Source organism: Anser cygnoides, chromosome 2 (genome assembly GCF_040182565.1).
Source record: "Anser cygnoides isolate HZ-2024a breed goose chromosome 2, Taihu_goose_T2T_genome, whole genome shotgun sequence".
Lineage (NCBI taxonomy): Eukaryota > Metazoa > Chordata > Aves > Anseriformes > Anatidae > Anser > Anser cygnoides.
Window position 1 is genome coordinate 92,824,680 of NC_089874.1, and position 21,824 is coordinate 92,846,503.

At 39.6% G+C, this 21,824-nt stretch overlaps 1 protein-coding gene across 14 annotated transcripts in view; it reads left to right on the forward strand.

Annotated features, from left to right (window-relative positions):
- FHOD3 (formin homology 2 domain containing 3) overlaps positions 1-21,824 on the forward strand; it is a 404,913-nt gene that overhangs the window by 298,926 nt on the left and 84,163 nt on the right. For 10 of the 14 annotated variants that reach the window (XM_048077544.2, XM_048077540.2, XM_048077554.2 and 7 more), the window contains 3 exons: positions 6,183-6,284; positions 9,109-9,489; positions 13,022-13,147. In XM_048077544.2, coding sequence (XP_047933501.1) covers positions 6,183-6,284; positions 9,109-9,489; positions 13,022-13,147 — 609 coding nt within the window. The remainder of the gene's footprint in view (positions 1-6,182; positions 6,285-9,108; positions 9,490-13,021; positions 13,148-21,824) is intronic. The other 4 variants (XM_048077548.2, XM_048077549.2, XM_048077551.2 and 1 more) reach the window with 2 other exon arrangements.

The following is a 21,824-nucleotide window of genomic DNA, read 5'->3' on the forward strand; positions in this document are numbered from 1 at the left end:
TATGTGCATTATATGTGCAGACCAAAATTCAGTAGTTTAATTATGGCTTTTTCCTGTTGTTCTATATTCAAACGTTAGTGGTCAAATTCTTCCACTCTGAATTAAAATGATTTAAATTATATCTTGCACTTCAAAAATTTCTATTGGTACCAAGAAGAGTAGAATGTATTTTTGTGCTCATGCTTATTTTCTGGCTTTGTTTTTGTTGTGGTGGTGGTTTCTTTTTTTTTTCTTTTTTTTTTTCCTTCAGCACAGCCTTAGCCTTTGATTTTTCTATTAACCATGGTTTGTTTGTTTTGGATTTTTTTGAAAAAAAAAGCATCTTATGGGCTTTGCCCTGCCTTCTGATAAACTTGTAGATGAGTCCCTTGACTATCATTTCCTTTCACCAATCTCTGTTCATTAGTGTCATTAGTGTTTATGTCCGCATGTAATGTAGAGTGGCTGTTTAAGATCAGCAGGATATATTTCATTGGTGCTCTTTTCATTATTATTTTTTTCATTTAAAAAAGGAGAAAGGCTAATCCATTAGTTTTAAAGCCTTTACCTAGCTTTCATTTTGATGCCCCAATGGTTCTTTATCCAGAAACTGCACTTTTGTAGTCTTTTTAAGCATACATGTATTTTAAGGTACTATAAATACTTCACATCAAACTTTAGTGGAAACAACCAAGCAAAACTGTTTCCTAGTAGCTGTTTGTTAGTTGCTATGGCTGATGTTACAGTTTATAAAGATTTGTAGGATTTAGGACTTTTGTTTATTTGGTGAGGCTGTCAGCCTGTAGCAGTAATCCATTTAAAGATGAAAATAAACACAGTGATTGTTTTTTAAACTTGTTTTCACTGCTGCAAAGATTTTGTTTAAATATTTCTAATCTGGTGCTATTGTCATGGAACTGAAATAACCCAGCAGTAGCCTTAACATCAGTTGAATATATCAGGACCTTCAGTGTTAAATGAAACCCTTCTTCCCTGCCCCAGGAAAAATATTTCCCTTGTGTTGAACAGGATAAGTTGCTCTGTGCTACTGAAAAATTTGCTGGCTTCTGCAACCTAGTTTAGTTGAAAACCTTCCTATGAATCATTTTTCTTAATTTAAGTCTACTATTGCACTGAAACAAAATTTGCATTTGTGTGTGGGAAAGTGTTTTTCCTTGCTATCCATTCTCCATTTCACACAAAAATGAACACACAACCCTGAAGCATCCAGATGAGTTCCCAAATCTGTCTGCTGTTCTGTTTGAGCATCCCTCTGTCTGACATTCTTAGTTTTAGAAGAATGTCATCTGTCTGTAGTTAGTGTTTTCCAGTTTTAATAAATATTCAAGTGATTTTTTTTCCTTTTCTACCTTTTTGGAATGATTTACCTAGTGGAATATCTGGTAATATTGACAAACAACTGCCATTATTGTTTTTGTTGAAAGAGTGGCACACTCAATTCACCAGGTCTTCTGACCATGAGCTTGTACACACTTATTTCTGTTGTGCACATTTCCCTTGATCAAACTTGGCTGCCCTAGGTGCTGGAGCGTGCCCATGTCTGTGCACACCACCAGTCACCTGTACAGCAGGCACACAAAGAACCAGCTCATTCCTCTGACTTGCCCAATTAATTGCCGTGCACATGATGTCTTCCTAGAGTTAATATTGGCAGTTGAAGAGAGCTTTCCAGTCAAAGATTCTTCTTACCAAAAACCAATGAGATTTGAGGAAATCCTTGGCTTGACAGGAGAATTATCTGACTGCAGTCTGTAAAATTAATCCATCAGTTAAGGTGTGAAGGTGGGTCCACAAAGCCACCTCATTGTTATTAGATAGCTGGAGACTAGCAAAGGCTGGCAGAGACTTAATTTAACTTCTACCCTTTGTCATGGAAAAGCTGAACCATATGATTATAGGGGGTGGGATTTTTTGAGTTATGAGTAAACCAAGTCATATTGGTAATTTTGTCCATCTCAGATCCCCATACCTGCTTCTCTCTCCTCTCCTCTCCTCTCCTCTCCTCTCCTCTCCTCTCCTCTCCTCTCCTCTCCTCTCCTCTCCTCTCCTCTCCTCTCCTCTCCTCTCCTCTCCTCTCCTCTCCTCTCCTCTCCTCTCCTCTCCTCTCCTCTCCTCTCCTCTCCTCTCCTCTCCTCTCCTCTCCTCTCCTCTCCTCTCCTCTCCTCTCCTCTCCTCTCCTCTCCTCTCCTCTCCTCTCCTCTCCTCTCCTCTCCTCTCCTCTCTCTCTCCTCTCCTCTCCTCTCCTCTCCTCTCCTCTCCTCTCCTCTCCTCTCCTCTCCTCTCCTCTCCTCTCCTCTCCTCTCCTCTCCTCTCCTCTCCTCTCCTCTCCTCTCCTCTCCTCTCCTCTCCTCTCCTCTCCTCTCCTCTCCTCTCCTCTCCTCTCCTCTCCTCTCCTCTCCTCTCCTCTCCTCTCCTCTCCTCTCCTCTCCTCTCCTCTCCTCTCCTCTCCTCTCCTCTCCTCTCCTCTCCCCTCCCCTCCCCTCCCCTCCCCCCCTCCCCTCCCCTCCCCTCCCCTCCCCTCCCCTCCCCTCCCCTCCCCTCCCCTCCCCTCCCCTCCCCTCCCCTCCCCTCCCCTCCCCTCCCCTCCCCTCCCCTCCCCTCCCCTCCCCTCCCCTCCCCTCCCCTCCCCTCCCCTCCCCTCCCCTCCCCTCCCCTCCCCTCCCCTCTTCTCATGATATGTGCAATAGTCTATAATAGATTGACTTCCAACAAAATATTTAACTTTGAAACAGTACCTATTGGGGATGCACTCATGTCTGATTATACACTGCAATAACAAGTGTGCCACACAGGGTTGCTGTGCCTTCATAGTTTATTTGAAACATGACGTTCTCAAATAATAATCAAATGGAGGGGCTGTTACTCTTGTCTGCCTCTTTAGAGTACAGCAAGTCATAACGTCTGGGAAGTGGGGCTCTTGATTTTTCACTTCCTCAGATGAAATTACAGATAAACAGCACAGCAGACAGAAGTATTTCCTTTGAGTCACATTATTAATAGTTGTGACCCATTATGAAGGAGGACAGAGCCTGAACACTTTCTTCAGCTCCACGGAGGTCATACTACCTCCCAGTCGAAGTTCTGTTTCTTGTTGTAGGCAGGATTGCTTCTCTACCTATGGACTGAAACTAAAACTCTACATGTCCCCAGTTGGTCTCTCTGTGATCAAGGTTTCCATTTCTTGTAATTGACTTAAAGGTGACATTAATTCCCTGTTTATTACTTAGTCTTCAGCACGTGGATGTATTACACAGCTTACCTGGAAGCAGGGTGTATGTAAAGAGCTATGGTCCTTTAAGCGTAGCTCTCTTACATACACACACATTCTGAATAGCTACTTCTACCTTAATCATCTTTTCTAAGGAAATGCTAGTGGTTATGGCTAGTGGTTATGTCGTTAATAGCCCTGAGAACTAAGATACTGTAGTGGAGTTTCTGAACTCTTAACCTATTGACCTGGGTTTAGTTGGAGCATTTCTGTTGTAATTCTGAAAGCTGTGTGGTTTTCCGGATTTTTTTGCAGAAAACTAGCCCTTCCGGGGTAAGGTGTAGTACCTGTTTTGTGAGGGGCAGGTCATACATCCTAATTTTGTAAAGGCTATCATATATAGGCTTAATTTAGGGTGTTTTTGTATTTATAATTAAGCTAGTTGAATGAGGATAAGATTTTCCCAATAATGGATTAGAAGGATGCTTTGCAAAGCAGTTAAAACCCCAAGTACTGTATTTTAATTGATTACTGCTCACCTGTAGTATTTATTGTATGGTTCCCTAGGCAGTCAAACACTTCTTACACAAAAGTTCAGCATTTTGAAAACAAGTGCTTAAACACAGAATTGTAAGTGCCAATTGAGTTCCAAACTTCATCTGTCTCTAGGGAAATAAACTGAAGGGTAAGGGAAGGTTCAGGGCTTTAGGTACCAATTAAATATCCTAATCTGATAAATACTGATTATAAAAACTTTGAGTGGTGGGGATGGGAACAGCTTTCACTACTGGTAAATGAATGACTTAATATCAAGACTTTAGACCATAGGTTCAGGCTTATAAACATAAGATGCAAAAAAGAGGATGACAAGATCACAAGAAAAGTACTCAGCATGTGTCACTTACTTCATAAGCATTAGTTTTGGGACCAAAGTGGTCCTGAACCATGGGCCATGCCTTTCTGGTTCTGCATATTTTTTTCTTCTCGGCTTCTTTTTCCATTCACTGCAAATATAAAACTAATGGTTCCCTATTCAACCCATATTGTACTAAGTTCCAGTGCATTCACTACAAGCTCGTGTCCTTAATGTCATTCACTCAGGTGAAAGAATAAAGTTTCAAAGAACAATTTCAAACCTACAAGTTCCATTCTATCTGATGAGTATTTCATTTATGATTTGGGGCATTTGGAAACAACTGAGGAAGGTGAGGGATTTGACATCATCAATCTGGAAACCTGGTGGGAGCTTAAAACACAGTAGTAAATGGGGCAACTCTTGTTCATATTAACAATAGCCATGCTATCAGCATTATAGGATGCATTGTGCTCTTATCACAAAACTGTGATCCTGCAGAGCTTCATGATTTATTTTCCAAATGTGGTTGCTCTAGAGCTGGCAGATGCAGATGTTTGCCCTTCACAGGTGATAATAGCAAAGCCAGTATTCATCTCCTCACTAGTAAGGAGAAGGGATGATATGAGCACTCTCCTTTTTTTTTCTTTTTCTCTTCTCTTCTCTTCTCTTCTCTTCTCTTCTCTTCTCTTCTCTTCTCTTCTCTTCTCTTCTCTTCTCTTCTCTTCTCTTCTCTTCTCTTCTCTTCTCTTCTCTTCTCTTCTCTTCTCTTCTCATGCTGATATATATGTGTGTGAAAGTCAAGAGGTATATCTTTAGGAGAGGTATGTGTCTGAGGAGAGGACTAGCAGATAGCTGATCTGCAGAACTAACATGGTTATGTCACTACGATACCTTAGGAATGTTTAAAAGCATCTTCTGTAGAAGTGTTTCGAAAAAGTTCCAAGTGCTGCCATTTTACAGATTATTGTAAGACTAACTCCATACAAATGCAACAAAATTTGGATTGACCCTTTGCATTATCATGATGAGTTCATGATCTCACATTGTGAATATTCGTTGTTCTTATGACATGGAACCATGCTAATTCTAAATGGAAAGAAAAAATGCACAAATCATCTCTTTAGAACTAGAGTAAAGAAAACCAGCTTTCAGGAATATGCAAGAATTATATAAGTATCTTACAAACTTTATTACTGTTTATATGCTATATATTTTGCATGGAACATAACCTAATGGTATTCATCGTTAAATCAAGTAGAGAACTGAATAATTGCAAATGCAGGAGAAGTTCAAAGGGAGATTATTTTCTAAATTTTCTATGAGTCTGTTGGTTTGTGGAGGAATACGTATAATGAGAGGGAGAGGAGGCAGAAAATGTAGCCTTTTTATTTTGTTTAATACAGTTTTATTTTTACTTATGTGGTTTGTAGGTTATGGAGGCTTTATGCGTGACTTAAAATTCTCCTCTGCAAGACTGACTGCTGAACCAAAGCCTGCTTCAACTATACTAATGATTCTTTACTGAAATAATTCATATACTGGCATCCAATAACTGAAATATTTCTGTTTGCAAATAGCCCCAAACTGATTTGGTCTCTGTTATTTCTAACTTAATGGTTCACCCTGCTCTATTTTCTAGTTGAGCTATTGGCTGCTTAACCGGAATGTTTTATTTGTGTTAATTTAATAAATATGACATCCAGTGCCAGCTGTCCAATGCCAACACAGTTTGCACTGTCCTTTAAGCCAGATAGGGCTTAATGACAAATGGGTTGAACAATGGTATTTTCATGAATGTTTTCCATTAATGCCTGTGTAGGTAGCAAATGTAAAGCCAAGCTCAAGGAAAAAAAAAAAAAAAAAACATCTTTGTGGACTTTAATAAGATAAAACGTAAATGGGAGAGAGGATAAAATTATTGTATTGGTAGCTACTCTTACACCAACACATACTTTGCAGAAAGTTAGGTGGCTGTCTGGTGCCCCAATTCTCCCTCTCGGTGTTGTCTTTCCATTTCTAACCTCATTGCATTTCTCTTTCTGGGGACTCATGCCATTTTCTCTTCCACCTTCTCTCTTTCCATCCTACTGCATGCCTCTTTCCTTGGTGTGACCTCAGAGAGGAGGAGGAGTGTGAAGAAGAGGACGAAGAACAGCCAGTCACAGAGCCCAATACTGAGGATGAGGGGGAGGAAGAGGCCAGTAGACAGGTCAAAGCCAGGTATCGGCATTCAGCGTCCACGCACCTTTCCTCACTCTGGCATTAACTCACCACCCCGTGTGCATCAGCATCTACCTTGTCACTCACATTCCCATCTGTCCTTTTAAAGCCACCCCAAGGAAGTCCTCTCTCATCCAAAAGCTTTGTTGCTGTGTGCGCTAATGGAAACATGTTTAGTTGTGTAGGCTCAAGGCACTAAGAACTGTTTGCACTCCCTCAGTTTGGTACCAGATGAGTAACAGTCACAAATCATAAAAAGATTTAGCAGACAGCATAATTTCTAAGCATGGCTTAGGTTTATCTTTTAGTTAGGGTGATGCTGAAACATTGCTGTGCATTGCTGAGTTAGGATATTGCTTGGTTTCTTAGGTTTTCATCCCTATTTTCACAATATAGCCTTATTAGCAGTATCTGCCGATATGAAGAAGATTGACTTTCTTGAATGCTGCCTATGATTTATATCAATTTTGTTTGTATTTTAATAGGAAAGAACTACTTAGAGGCAAAGCTGAAGAGTGTATGTCATTTTATACATACTTGCCCATCTGTGTATATATGGGTATAAACAAACCACCTATCAAAACAATATTCTCATGTAAAATTTTCCACTTATTCTGAGGTATATATGGATTTGGCATCTGGCAACTTTATCCTAATAAACTGGAAGAATGAAAATATGTTCTTTCTTCCAGACAGCCATTTGATTTAGGTTAAATTGTTTGGCTTTGCAACTCAGCAAATGAGATTGGACTTTTTTTTTTTTTAAATAAACCACATTCATGCAGACACTATACAGCACAGAAGGAAGAAAGGAAACTGTTTAATGTGCAAATTCCAAAGAAAATACTGTACTGTTGTTATTAATATCTTCCAGTCTGCAAATCTAGCCAATGGCTGCCTGAAATTTCAAAATTAAGTGATAATTTCCTCAAATCCTATTCTTAAAAGTCAAAGCTAAGACACAAGTTATTAGTAAATCACATGAAAATACTAAAATACTGTGAAAAAATGTAGAGCGCAGGAGCCATGTAAAGGGTGTAATGTGCTTATAGGGCATTGTTGTTTTAAGATACCTCACTTTGAGGTAACAGGGTGATATTCCCATGACTTTTCTAAATACTTTCTTTCACCATCACTGTAGCATAACAAAAATTACCTTTACCCTGGCCATTTGTTTTAAATCCTGTCAGGAAGGGTAGGAATAGCCTAGTTTCAGGGATTCCTGTCATGCACAGCTGTTGAAATAGATGGAGGTTTCCAGATTGCCCACTGTGTTTCAGTTGTGAGGACAATTACCTGGTATATTCCTGATGATTAATTTCATAATACCCTAACATATATAACCTATATTACATTTTTGTTGCATAGCCTTTTCCAAACCCATACTCTTCCGATAAGGTCCGTGCTTTGTATGCATGTAGGTGGTCTCGGAGGAAGGAAGTCTTCCGCCTGCTGAGTGATCCAGCCCAAAGCCCGTGCACAGTGTTTATGCTGGAGATGCTAGTGAAAACAGATATCCAGGAGTGCAGATCCCATGGCTTTTCACCTGCTTTGCTGCTTCTGTTGCTCACCAACACCTACCTTCACCAAAGTAAAGCAGATGTGTTTTCTGTTGCACGCAGTTGCAAGTCTCTAACACTGAGATTGAATGGGATGCTGACACTCAGATAAATTTAGTGGCTTTGTTCCTAGACAATTGATGTGGTAAGGCATTGCTTTTAAAATCATTCTAAACCTTAATTTTGACAGAACAATGCTGATTTGGTGTGTTTTTTTTGTGTTTTTTGTTGTTGTATTTTTCATCTTTGATGCCTGGCCGAGAAGGACCTGGGAGTATTGGTGGATAGTCGGCTGAATATGAGCCAGCAGTGTGCTCAGGTGGCCAAGAAGGCCAACGGCATCCTGGCCTGTATAAGAAGCAGTGTGGCCAGCAGGTCGAGGGAAGTGATTGTGCCCCTGTACTCGGCTCTGGTGAGGCCGCACCTCGAGTACTGTGTTCAGTTTTGGGCCCCTCGCTACAGGAAGGACATGGACGTGCTCGAGCGAGTCCAGAGAAGGGCGACCAAGCTGGTGAGGGGTCTGGAGAACAAGTCTTACGAGGAGCGGCTGAGGGAGCTGGACTTGTTCAGCCTGGAGAAGAGGAGGCTCAGGGGCGACCTCATCGCTCTCTACAGTTACCTGAAAGGAGGCTGTAGAGAGGTGGGGGTTGGTCTATTCTCCCACGTGCCTAGTGACAGGACGAGGGGGAATGGGCTAAAGTTGCGACAGGGGAGTTTTAGGTTGGATGTTAGGAAGTACTTCTTTACCGATGAATAAAGTGGTTTTGTGCTTTTAGTTAAAAAAAATATCGGTTCACTGGGGAGGATGATAATCAGATACCTGGCCTTCAAGAGGCAGTCATGCAGATTGTATTTTGAAGTATCTATACTCAGTGTAACATATCATCTGGTGTGTTGAGACTTCTTTGTGCTGCTCTGACAATGTTTACAACCTAACTTGAAGTACTTGAAAATTGTTCAGAACGTGGTTGTGAAAAGGTTTATGAAAATTTATTATGAAGTCTTTGGGCTAAGTACCTTCCTTTAAGCTGAGTTGCTTCCACATCTCAGTATTTCCAACCCCCAGAAGAATCCCACTAGGATACAAAGATGCATCTCCTTACTTCTAAGAAAAATTATGATTGTCTACCATTGGGAAGGTTTCTTTTTTCCTGACTCTCCTAGACTTTTTCTTGGTATGATCCATTGATCTGTCTTCCCTCTGTTTTCCCTTTCCCTTTCTCTTTCCCTTTCCCTTCCCTTCCCACAATGTTTTCCTCCTGCAGTGGGTTCCCAGGTGCACAGGAGGCTATGAAGGAAAACCTTTCACAGTGGTGTGATTCTTCGGCCATCTCCAGTGCCATTTCTCAAGCTGAGAAGCCTCTCCCCTGCTCTAGAGCAAAGAGCTCTTCTAGCAGCACCTCTTCTGTGCCTGATTCATCTGTCTCTCATCACAATTCTGTTCTTTCATCACCATCTTCACCTGCAGCAGCTTTGCTAAACTCTTCCCAAAATTCATCATCATCATCCATTACTCCAAAGGCATCTCCAACGGTAGAGAAATTACCTTATGTACCACATACTCCTTTTCACCTCTTCTCATATGACTTTGAAGAGTCTCCAGCATCTGTGAAAGAAAAGGAAGCAGAGGTGATGAGGGAAAACAGGTAGATTTTATACAGATGATATGAATTTTTAGATAAATGAATGATGCCTTTCAAGAGTTTTATAGTGGTGATAATGTGCTCTCTGTGTTGTATTATTTCCAGAACATACTGTATTAGTTTTAGTCATGTAAGCCTGTGTTTTGATTTGATTGATATTCTCCCCTTGCCTTTGTTGCCTTCATTTCATCTAACTCCTCTTCAAGGTTTATAGTTGGTAAGTATCCTGGCCTCCTCTATGCAGCAGTAGATATATAATGTGATTTGGTAGATCACACAAAGGAGCATCATTTTGCTCTCATTTACAACGGTGTAATATGTAGGCATGATTTCATGAAAATTAATGGAGCTCTTCTGATGTAAAACCGAGAGAGATCAGATCAGTGCTTGGAATTCAGGGATGAAATCCTGGCTTCAAAAACTGAACTGCCAAATCCTGAATTTGTTGCTAGATTACACGGCATATCCCTGCCATGTGCAATTTCAACTTGTGCTTGTAATAAGAGAGGTAGATTAAACCCTATAAAGAGAATATAGCACTCAGTTTTCCTTCCACAACATCTGGTCATGTTCAGTTGCTCATACATTTCTCATAATTTTTACTTTAAATTTGATTTTTTCTCTATTCTACCCCTTTAAAAACAAACACTAAAACGTTTTTTGTCTCAGCCTGTTTCCAATAAAACAAAATGACAAAAGGTAGCACTGAAAGCAATGTTAGAGAATTACCCTCAAGAGAAGGTAACAGTTTTTAGCTGTCTTTCCCAGTGGTCAGTGTTCTTTGAATTAAATGCTGAAAATGTACACATATATTGTGAGCATATTTTTTTTTTCCTTTTTCCATCAATCCTTCTGAATTTCTGCTTCTGAACAAATATTTTGAATTCTTTGTTCCTTTTATTTTTTTATCATTCGTTTTTAATACTTGGGTGTTTAAGTTGTTTTTTCATTTTGATGAAAAGCTTTAAAACCATTTATCTACTGACAGGTACCTTAGTTCACATATCTTTCCTAAATTGCAAGCTGAACACCAGGATTCCGCTGAGCTTTCATATCCCTGCATACATGCATTTTCCCTTAGGCCTCTCACACTCATTTATTGGTCTCTGATTGCTTCTGCCTTTGGGGTTATACTTTTTTAGAGAGGATAGATATGTAACTTAATTTCTAAATACTTCCTGCTCCTGCAAGTTTAGTATTCCTGCAGTTATTTTTTTCCTCATCATTTTTTTCCTTGTGCTTCTCATTATCACATAGGATAAAGGGGTGATGTGGGGGAGGATTGTATTGTGTTTATTTGGAGAAAAAAAAGAGCAAAGCTTGCCTAATTTGGGCAGGAATGTGTTTATAGAAGAGGTAGGTGTCTGAATATCTGGGGTTTCTTCAGAGTGGAGGCTCCTGGGACAAGGCTATTGCAGTCTGTGGTAGTATATGAAATAAGAAGGGAAACTGGAAGTAATAGCCACCACCGGAGGAAAGATAGAAAGAGGAACACCATGAATAGGACACAGGCTTACCCTCACGTGCATGGTTTGCTTGATATTATTCCAGCTTCTCTGTCTCCCTCTAAATGTGGTATAGAGGGATGCTACGTGCAGGTCAGTCCCTCTAGCATAATTTTGTTTAAACTTGTAGGCCAGAGTCCAAGGAAGGTGTGTTCTCTCCACTTTAATTAGAGTTATCATTGGACTAATTGAAATTCCTTAGTCTGAAAAAGGATTCTGCACTGTGTCAATAAAGGAGAAGAAAAGTAAGCATAATAATAAGGTCTGCTATCAGATGAGTGGAATTGAAACAGAGATTCCTGTTAGTGTTAGGAACGTACTCTCAGAGCAACTGTGTTTTGCCTTTTCACTCAGTGTGGGCCCAGGCAGGATGTTTTGTGAGCTGAGGATGCTGGAAAGGAGACCTGTGCTAGGTCTGTGCCATTGGGGGGGCACGTCCTGCCCAGCTACACAGCCCTCCACCAGGACTGCTTTTCTAGTTCATTTTCTTCTAGGGCAGGAATGCCATGAAGGCAGTTATTTCCCATTCAGCAAAATTCCTTTTGTAGCTCAGAAATATGCATGATAGCATTTTTTTCCCCAAAATGAATCCTCAGTTCTTGGACAGTCAGCATGGTGTCTGGAAGTTGTATTATAAAATGTAAAACTGGACCGTGGCAAAAAGGAAGCATAATCCCTTCCATTATAAAACCCCCTAACTGAAATTTATTTTGATTTTAACACGGGCCTTGGCAATCAGCAATACTATTGTACCCTAAGGAATGAAGCTTGAAACTTTGAAATTTTGCATGACTAGATGAGTGTGTTAAATGGAGCTGAAGGAAAGCAACCAGTATTTTCAAATAAAATTGCTGAGTGAGGAGAAATTACTTAGTGCTGATGTGCATGGGAGAAGAAGCAGCCCAGGAAGGATAAGGTAAAAGAGGATGTATTTTACATTAGGAATTATGATAAAGAAAATGATGGTGCCCTTTTTCCTGAACTGAATTTTGATTTTGAATTGTCCTTTTGAAGTACTTCACCTACAGTGCATCAGATTCTTTCTAAGAGGGGAAGTGGTAACTTTTGTGAAAAGAAATGTTATGAATTTTCCAAATCAGGAATCTCTACATCTCCTGGATATGCTGTTTAAATACAGTGGTTTAAAGGCACATAAAAGCAACACAACAATTGCCCTTTCTGCTCAGTACAGGAGCCAGGATGAAAGCACTAGTACAAGGGGCTCTGGGGAGGTGGCCATTCCAAGAGCCCTGGAAGCAATTTGTTCATTTGATTCAGCAATTTGTTCAATTTGATCAGCAAGCTCACATTGAAGTCAAGCATTTTTGTGTTGTTGTTTGGTTTAGTTTGGTTTGGTTTGGTTTTAAATAGAGGGAATGGCTGATAGAAATTCTTAAAGCCATGCTTCCAGAGACATGTCATTTTAACCATGGTGATGATTTTTTACAGGCATTGTAAGAAATGGCACACAAGCTATGACTTATGTTGGGGGAGGGGAAGAAAATACTGCCTGCTTTAATTGGGAAGGATGTGGGTGTTTTCATTTATAAAGCAAACATTCGCAAATCATATATGTCCATGTTCAGGTCGTGCCTTAAAAAAGCTGCTGTTTGCCTTAATTCCTCTAGGAAATACTACTGCTGACATGGACTGCTGGGTCCCTTTTCTAATGGCAGGGTATCAGCTCCCAAAACAGCTAATAAATTTGAGTAACTAAGCAGTAATTTAAGTATTTCTGCTCAGAGTTGTCAGTTTAGAGGACCATTCTGATCTCTCATTATTTTCCATAACAATAGTTCAGTCTTTGAATTAAGTATTTCCATGACATGGTTTATATTAAAGTGAAATGATAGGCTGCATATTTTGAAGCTGGGGTTAGAGCAATATTTTCAGAATGTGGATATTTGAGAAAGTCTGGGGTATGGTATCATTGCCACCCCCTGAACAAGAGGATCAACTGTTACATGTCTGCTTGCTGACGGATTCTTTCTCTCTCTCCCTTTCTCCTACTTTCCTTCTCACTTCTTCAGATACAATAGCTACAGCAGCAACTCTTACTCTTCTCCGCGACCTTACTCTGGTCTGAGTGCCCCTACAACACCCACTTCTCGTTATGGGACAACTCTCTCACCGCCTCAAGAGACCAAATCTGACAGGTTTGTAATTTAACCACCGTTTTATCACAGTTACATTATATAGAGGACAAAGGAGATAAGTATAAGCTGTTCTGAAGGGTTATTTGAAATAGCCATATCTTTTCTAATACTGGAAAGAGAATGTACAAAATGCTCAACACGGTCATTTCCCACTCATTGTCAAGTCATTTACTCAGTTACTGTTAAAGGCTGGATGTTTTTTCATCCCAATTCTTCTTCTTCCACTCAAATGAATAAAACAGAGTTGTCTCAAATATGTTGTTCTAAGTACCAAAAAGGTAATTAAAGCACATTTTGTTTATTTACGTTTTAAATTCAATTCACGCAGATCTATTTTCACTTTTATCATCTTAAATCAAGTATAGAATAACATAAATGTGCATAGCTCAGAATTCCCTAGGCCTTAATTTTGTCGTTCCTTGATGGACATGCATGATCTATATCACTGTATTCCACTGGGGCAAAAAGTTTATTGCTGTCAGTAAAGGCAACTCATATTAACCTACTGGTTCTCCTCTCACTTAGAAAAAAATAACTAAAACCCACCAGCAAAATAAAACAACAACAACAACAAAGTATTTTGAACAATCAAAATACTGTTTTGAGTTGTGTAATGTACTGTGGAAAAAAAAAAAAAAAGATGGGAAAATGTTATGGACATACGAAAAAGATAATGTTTCTGGCAAGAGATTTGGACCACCAGAAAGTAACTGACTGTTACAAGCTGAAAGTAAGTGACAGCTTCAAAGGATATCATGGTGAGATTAAGAAGGAAAGGTAGAAGTTTTTAATTTTACATGCTGTCAGGATAATCTACTAATTTCCAATTAGGCCAGATGGGCTTCAAATTGTTGCCAAATTGGCCTCTAGTTCATAAAAATCTCCCACCCCTGTGTTTGAACTGAGGGCTGTTTTTTCAAGATCCTTTGTCTATATTCTATTTCGTTTTATTAATGACTTTTGAATATTTATATATATGTATAGGAATACATGTATATGTGCTTGTGTGTATGTATATATGTTTGAACCTGCCTATTGCCTCACATCCTTTTGAATTTATTATTCAGAATGGTTCAAGTTAGGCTCTTCCAGCATGTATGTATTTCTAACCATGAGGTATTGATTTAATCCTTTCTTCAAGTGAGTAATTGCGTTAAGTTTATCTCTGGAGAAAGGCGTTGTTTTTCATTTGTTCATCTTCCACAAATAACTTGCCTTGATTTGTCTTTCCTTATCTGAATTAAATTATTGCCAAGTGAAACCATAAGAAAAAAACCCCATAGCAGCATTTTTACCTACTTCTACCCTGGCAAAATAGATTCAAGATAAGCAAGAATTAAAGGTATCCTGCTGCTTCTGAATGTCAAACTTTCTACACCCCTGCCATTGTAAAGCTTCTGGTTGCTACTGCAGAAAAGAAACCCAAATGTGGTCAAATACCGAGATGGCTAAAGATAGTTGGGCTTGTCCTGCAAGAGGTTGATCATACTGGCCCCGATCCAGTAAAGGAAGCAAGCTTTCGTTTCAGCATGCGCATAAGTGCGTTGGTGGCTTGGAGCCAAAATGCCTTGGCCCCACAGGATGAAGCTGTAAAATTCACAGATTCATAGATAGTCGGGCCAAAGGGGAGCTGTGTGATCATCTGTTCCAACCTGTAATGTGTCTCACAGAAGCTAAATGAAGGCACCCCGTACCTTCATTGGTTTTAAAGTGGCAGTGGGTGACTCCTTCTGGAAAGCATTCTAGTATTTATCATCACTGCTAGGAAAATATTTCATGTTTTGGAGGCAATCTTGTCTAGCAGCATCTTCCAGCCATTGCACTTTGTTCTGCTTCTCACTGAAACTGGCAAACACTCTGCCTTCAACAAATCTCTTTTACACGTTGCTGGAGTTGCATCTCTGTCTTTCCTTCAGGTTACATTTACAACTTTCCAGCTCACCTGATAAAATCTCTTGTTTAAATTTGTAACTTGCTATTCATGGTAGTTGATCTCATCAGTCTTTCCACATTCTTATATTTGAGGGGTGTTACAGCCTGACACATTTTGTTTATGACTCTCTGAGAAGTGTGAAAAATGCCTCTATGCCACAGCTGCATGTTGCCGGCCGAATAGTTCCTTTTTTTTTTTTCTTGAACAATAATGAAATCAGCAGGTTCGGATGCCATTTTGCATCAAGTTATGTTATTTTTGAGTGTGCTGCCAATCCAGATGTAGAGTTCAGCAGGCTTTAACGACAGGACCATTTTGAAAGGCTGAAGTCTGCTTCTATTTCATTGTCCTGAAGCATAGGAGTTGCAGAAATAGCCACGTAGAGATCCAGGGGTAGCATTTGCTCATCAGAGAGTAGGCTGTATAGTGCATAATGCAATGCTCATCATTAATTAGTAAGTGGAAAATATCGTGAAAGCTTTCACAGCTTTCTATCAACGGTGTTTGCCTTAGATTATGTAAAAACTATTTCCTACCCCCTGGTGGCAAAAATCTATGTGGATTCAAACAAACAAACAAACAAAAGTTAAAAGATGGGGGGTAAGGTGGGGAGAGAGGAAGACTTGATAAGAAGCAGATGCATCTCTATGGTTAGCTCCAAGGTGAGTTTTCTGCTTTCAGCTTTGGATTGCAGCTATCCAAGGACTCCGCAGAAAGATCCCTGTCTTTCATCATGTAGGGAAGAGCTTCGGAGGCAATTCCTGGTACTGTTTATCTGACCTTCGAAAAGGAGGAGGAAGGAAGAGGCAGAGTTTAGAACAGTGCCCCGCAGAATGATTCATGTGCCATTCAGTTGTCCTGACAGGCCTTTCAAAACCTTGGCTGGGTTTTGCTTATGTTAACAAGAGCTACAACTTAGGTGGAAAGAAGTAGTGTGGTTGACATTTTGACATTCATACTTTTAAAACCCTCTTTGGCTAAGATCAGTACGGAATCAAAAAGAGCAGTATAATTCAGTGCAAAAGTAACTAGATTTTGTTCTTTGAAATACACATAGTGTATATATTTTTGATTGTACAGTAGAAGAAAAGGCTTACTTGACTGTTTCTCGGTTTCTAAATTCAGCTGCAGCCTTTTGCCAATTTCTTGCAATACTGTTCTCTCCCATTTCTCTGGGTCCCCTGTGGAGAGCCATGTTTCTGAAGTGCATATTGCAGCCATGGGAATCCTGCTGAAGGAGGGCAAATTGCAGGGCACTTTCAGCTCAGCCTTTTATTAAGAAAGAAGAAGGGGTTATTGGTTCTCTCATATCTCTCTGCTTGTGAAAGTTGCTTCTAATGCATATGAGTACAACCCAGTCCTCCTATTTCTAACTGCCAGACTGCTTTGCTCCATAAATATCCTGCTCCCAGTTTTCATGACTTAAATCACCAGCTAACTCTCTCCCCAATTCCCAAAGGAAGAAAAAAGTATCAATCTCAATTTCATAGCCTCATAAATTTTGCTAACAAAGGGGAATAGCCAGACGTTGCTGGAGCACACCAGGGAGAAAAACTTTTTTCTGTACCTCCAAGTTTCCTTCTTGTCTGGAGGAAGAAAGTGTTTGTTGCAAGGCTCTTCTGTATTTTGCTGCCTTGTGCTCCCATCTAGGATATTTGTTTAGCCAAAGATTGCCTTCTCAGACTCTGAATCTAATATGGTCACTGAAACTGAAAACTTGCAGCATCAATCTACAAATCTGCTATTTAGGATAAAAACTGGGATGCAAACTCCTTGTTTGCAAAGCTTCATAACTCCTCTGACTGTGTTTCTGGTGTTGAAACGTATGCATTGTTGACTGTGGCTATAGTTAGAAGAGACCCTGGAGGAGTCTAACTTCTGTGGCAGAAGCGCCTAACTTGGGCATCAGCTTTGATTCATTCCATTGCCAGAAAAATATCTTTTGTTCCCTGCTGCTGTGTTTGCCAAGGTAGGTTTCATCTGATGCATTTGCCAGGAGACAGTTCCCAATGGGTTTGGTAGCCACACAGTTGTGCAATTAGGCAAGCTTGAAAAAGCCTCGTTCTCAGGGTATTGTGTGCTAGGAGCAGGAGTTGATATTCCCCATTTTCTTGTCTTTATCTGTTTGATCAAATGCCAGAAAGTTCAGCTTGGAATCTGGATCCTCTTCACCAGTCAGTGTGAATTTAGTCTCCACTTCTGGCTGGTCCCTCTGATGTTCCTCCGAATCTCCAAGCTTGGTAAGGACCTGTTAGGACATTAGCAAATTATTCCAGTTTAATGCACTCTCTAATTTTTCCAGACCATTAGAAAATAGACTTAAGAAAGAAGAAATTTTTCACATACCTTAAAATTCCCTCTGTATTACTTTCTTTATGATCTACAGCAATAGGTTATCTTCTACTCCTGTGATAAACCTTGAACTTTGAGTGTTTGACTCAATGTTCTTAATATGTCTTTTAGAGGTAACGTACCTTCCAGTTTATCCTTAAAGCATTTATTTCTACAACAGGTGCACACAGGTACTGTGCTTAGCATGACTGGGTTGTAGGTCAGCTTTCTCCACTGATCTTAAGGATACATTAAATACCATACTGGAAGCCTAAGCAAGAATTTCAGCTAAAGTCTGTAAATGCTTTTCCTTTGAATGTTGTTTCCTCTCCAGATGCCTGAAAGAGTGATTTTCTGGTAATCTGGTGCTTTTACAAATTTGCATCTCCTAAAAAAAAAAAAATAAATAAGTTTGAGAATGCTAAGCAACTTTTTTCTTTTCTTTTCTTTTTTTTTTTTTTACTGAAATTAAAGTTTCCAGTAACTGACTTCACCAGGGAAGTGCTGCTGGATGAAGTTTCTTGGCACGGTCTCATCTTTTGTTTTTTGTATTTTTTTGATTAGCCATCTATCACTAACTAAACTGCACTGTGGAGTTATCTTATTCCAGCTGTTAAGCACTGAAGAAAAGGAAGAAGCCTATGAAACTAAGCCCACTATACAGTCTACAAAGCTGCTGCTCTCCCAAGAAGAGTTCCCCTTTCCTTGGCTTTCTTTTCTTTCTGCTTCTACCATCTACTGTGTCAGACCAGTGGCTGTGGCTATTTTTTCTTGTGGTAAATGCCAAGCCCATCTTTCACTCTGAATAACATAATGAGGAGGGGATAGCTTGGTAGTTGATAATAGTGGCCCAGAGCAAAAGCCTCAAGTTTATTGCTGAGATTTTACTAGGAAAAGCAACCTTGGGAATTACTGGACGATTTACAATTTGGGAAGCGGCAGTGGCTTACACTGGCCGGGTTGCTCATTAAACTACTGTGTAAGCAGTATTCTTGATTGCAGCTTTGGATGCTTCATCATATGGCAGCAGCATAGGTTTAAACAGAAAGCATGAGACAGTTTGCAGCTTCAGAATAAAATTTAAGTATTACCGACTGAACACACAGCACATGTGGAGGACATTGTCACCTGCAGGTACCTGCAATGCTGATATTTAGGGGACATGGATGTTAGCCTCTATCTAAGGGAGGGCTCTGCAAGCCACTTCCAGGTGATTTGTGACTTGAAGAAGGCTCAGAAGCTGCAGGTTGGCCTCTGTGTCAGACAAAGACAGAAGCACAATTTAAAAACTGTAAATGTCAGCCTGCACATAGTGCGTGTCTATAAAGTCCTGGTCCATTGCCCTGGCTCTGTGCAGCTATGCCCTGTTATAGCTGCATTTTATGGAGCCTTTCAGGACATTTTAAAGTCCAGTGTTAATCAGTTCTTCTCTTGGTCATTCTCAAGTTTCTTCCTCAAAGGAAGCCTTAGTCAGGAGTTTTCTCTCTCAAATTTTTGTTTATTTTTGAGAGAAGTTTCATAAAGATTCCTCAAGTAATGTTTAGTCTGTTTGCAAAATCCTATATCAACACAGTTTTGAATTTGCCGTGTCGTATAGAGAGACATAACACAAGGAGAGTTTCTTTAACTGTGAAAACCAATATGGCTCTTGGCAGCTTTGCCTCCTCTTTTGTCTCTTTGTAAGCTGGAAAGCGGATTTATTTGGTTAAAGCCAAGAGACATTTAGAGTTACTTGAGGCCTGTCTTAGACTGGAAGCTGCCAACTGTTGTTCCCTCTTTGAAACCTTCCCATGGCTGCTGGAGCAGGAGCACATTGGGAAAAAAATGAGTAATTAATGCTTGCTTATTAAGATTATTAATGATTCTGACCCTTGTTATATTCAGGAAAGTTCTGAATATTAACTTCATGACCTAAAGGGATTTCCTCTCATATGTCAACTGTTCTTTTATTTTAGCTCCTAAAGTAAGCTTTTGTATTTTGTATTCTTGCTATAGATATCCACTTCCATTTAGCAAATTTTAAAAATTCAACTAACAGAGGAAAATGCAGCCACAAAAGAAGATCTTTCCAAATATAATGAAGAACATTTAAAGCTGATAAATGAAAATTTCCTGTTACAAAGTGGCTTAGAATAAGACAGACATACTTTCTTTGTTTTTCAAAAAGATTATAATAATTCAGGTCCCTTATTCACTCTTGCAACATATTGTCAGAAAACTGTTAGATATCTTGTCTCACAGAGCTTTTTATTATCGTGATTACTATTTCATTGTGTCAAATGCAGTAGGTCAGGTGAGCTGAATTTTTCTTCACAAGTGTTTTGGCCTGCAGACAATGTTTTTATTTTGTATCCTCAGCCCTGTGTATATTTTTGTCACCTCTTTATTTTATTTTATTTTATTTTTTTTTTTTTTACTTCTTTGCTCTTTCCTGTCTCCTTCCAAGGTCATAATGGTATGGTACAGACCTATAATCACAAATCCCTAGACTTGGACATATTCTTGCTGTGTGTTTTCTTTCTGGAATGAGAATGTAATAGCTTATCTTGTTTAGCTTTTGCTGATTTTAACAGCAGGCAGAACAAAGCTTTTCTTGGTATTCTTATATTAACAGTCCATTCTTAATAGCCTTGTGTTCTCTTCAAGACTAAAAAATAGTTGTCAGAGCAAGAATCCTTCTGGATTATGTTTTTGGAATTGTACAAATGTTTGATATTACCATTCCGTAACATAAGACACCAACATTAAAATGCTGGCGTATATTAGCTATAAACCAGTTTTGTGAGTGATCACTGTTATGCTTTCATTGAGCATTCACATATTCTTTTCTTTTAAAATCTCTTACCACCTTTCATTCAGTGCCAGATTCATATTTTCATTTTTTTAAATCTTTTTCTTACTTACCCATTTGTAAAATGCAGCCTAAAGCAGTAAGACTTGAGCATTCCTGAGGCCCAGAGGTCTCATCACCCTTTAGAAAGCATCAGACCACCAAAATTATCTAAAGGCTTCGCCAAGCATTCCTGCCAGCTGGTTTGGCCAATCTCACCTCCATTTGCAACTCAACTATGAGTTCAGTGAAAGAGAACATTTACTTTAAGCACTATTGCCACAGAGATAGACAAAAAAAATATATATATTTTACAGACCAACCAGACGTAGACAAATCTGTTTCCAAATTGTTTAGAATGTTTGAGTAGTACATCTTACCACTTGCCTTCCCTTCTGGCTGTTATACACCCGTATACAACCTGAAAGTAACACCTGTTTTCTCCAGTTTTAGTTTATGCACATGTAAAAAAAGGATAGAACGTATTGAATATTAAAATGTGCTCATTTGCAGTTGCAGTTTACATTAAAAAGAGGTTCAATGCATCTGAATACCCAATTTGGTTACAGTGTTTGATAGCAGCAGTGAAGCTGTGAGCTTACTAAATTTCATAAGGCAAATCTCAGCATTTGATGTGAGGTGTGGTCTTCCAGGAGCGGAAGGGGGTCCGGTTGAGTGGGCTGGGCAGGATCTAACCACGAAGCAAGCACTAACCCAGCTCTATCAGTGCTGTTTCATTGCCTGGTGCTTTCTAAATGTGACTGGAAACCCAAACCCTGACTATTTGTGCTTTAAGAAGTCAGTGCCACAAAATGAGTGAGCTATCTATCCCCACCTCGCTCTATCCTTCTTTAAAGTTCTCTACAATTACATAGAAGGAGGCTATAGGAAGGTGGGGATTGGTCTGTTCTCCCAAGCACCAAGTGATAAGACAAGAGCAAATGTCCATAAGTTGTGCCAGGGGAGGCTTAGGTTGGTTATTAGGATAAATCTCTTCACTGAAAGGGTTGTGAAGTATTGGAGCAGGCTGCCCAGGGAAGTGGTCGAGTCACCATCCCTGGAGGTCTTCAATGTAGGTGAAGATGTAAATGTAAAAGTAGAGCTTAGTGACATGGTTTAATGGTCAACTTGGCAGTGCTAGGTTAAGGGTTGGACTTCACAGTCTTAGAGGTCTTTTCCAACCTAAATGATTCAATGATTCATTGTAATATGGCAGTCCGGAAGTGACTGCATTTGAGAAGTGAATTGATTCAAATATGTGTGTGTACACTACAGTCTAACTTGCAACTCAGCTCAAGTATGGGGTCCTTAAATAACCACTGGGAAGTAACAAGTTTTGGCTAGTTACTATTGATTTGATTAGTTTCCAAGAGGTGGCAAACTAATAGGGCATATGGATGTTCAGCAGTTTCTTAGATTTTTTTTTTCTGACTATATGCTTGTGGATCTTTTATTTAGATTGCGAAGCTGCTGTTCATACATCTGCAAATGTTAACCAAGTGAACAGTGCTAGCCAAACTGCTCTAGATCAAACATCCAGACAAGGTGTTTTGGCATGTGGAGACATTTTACTACTAGGGTCA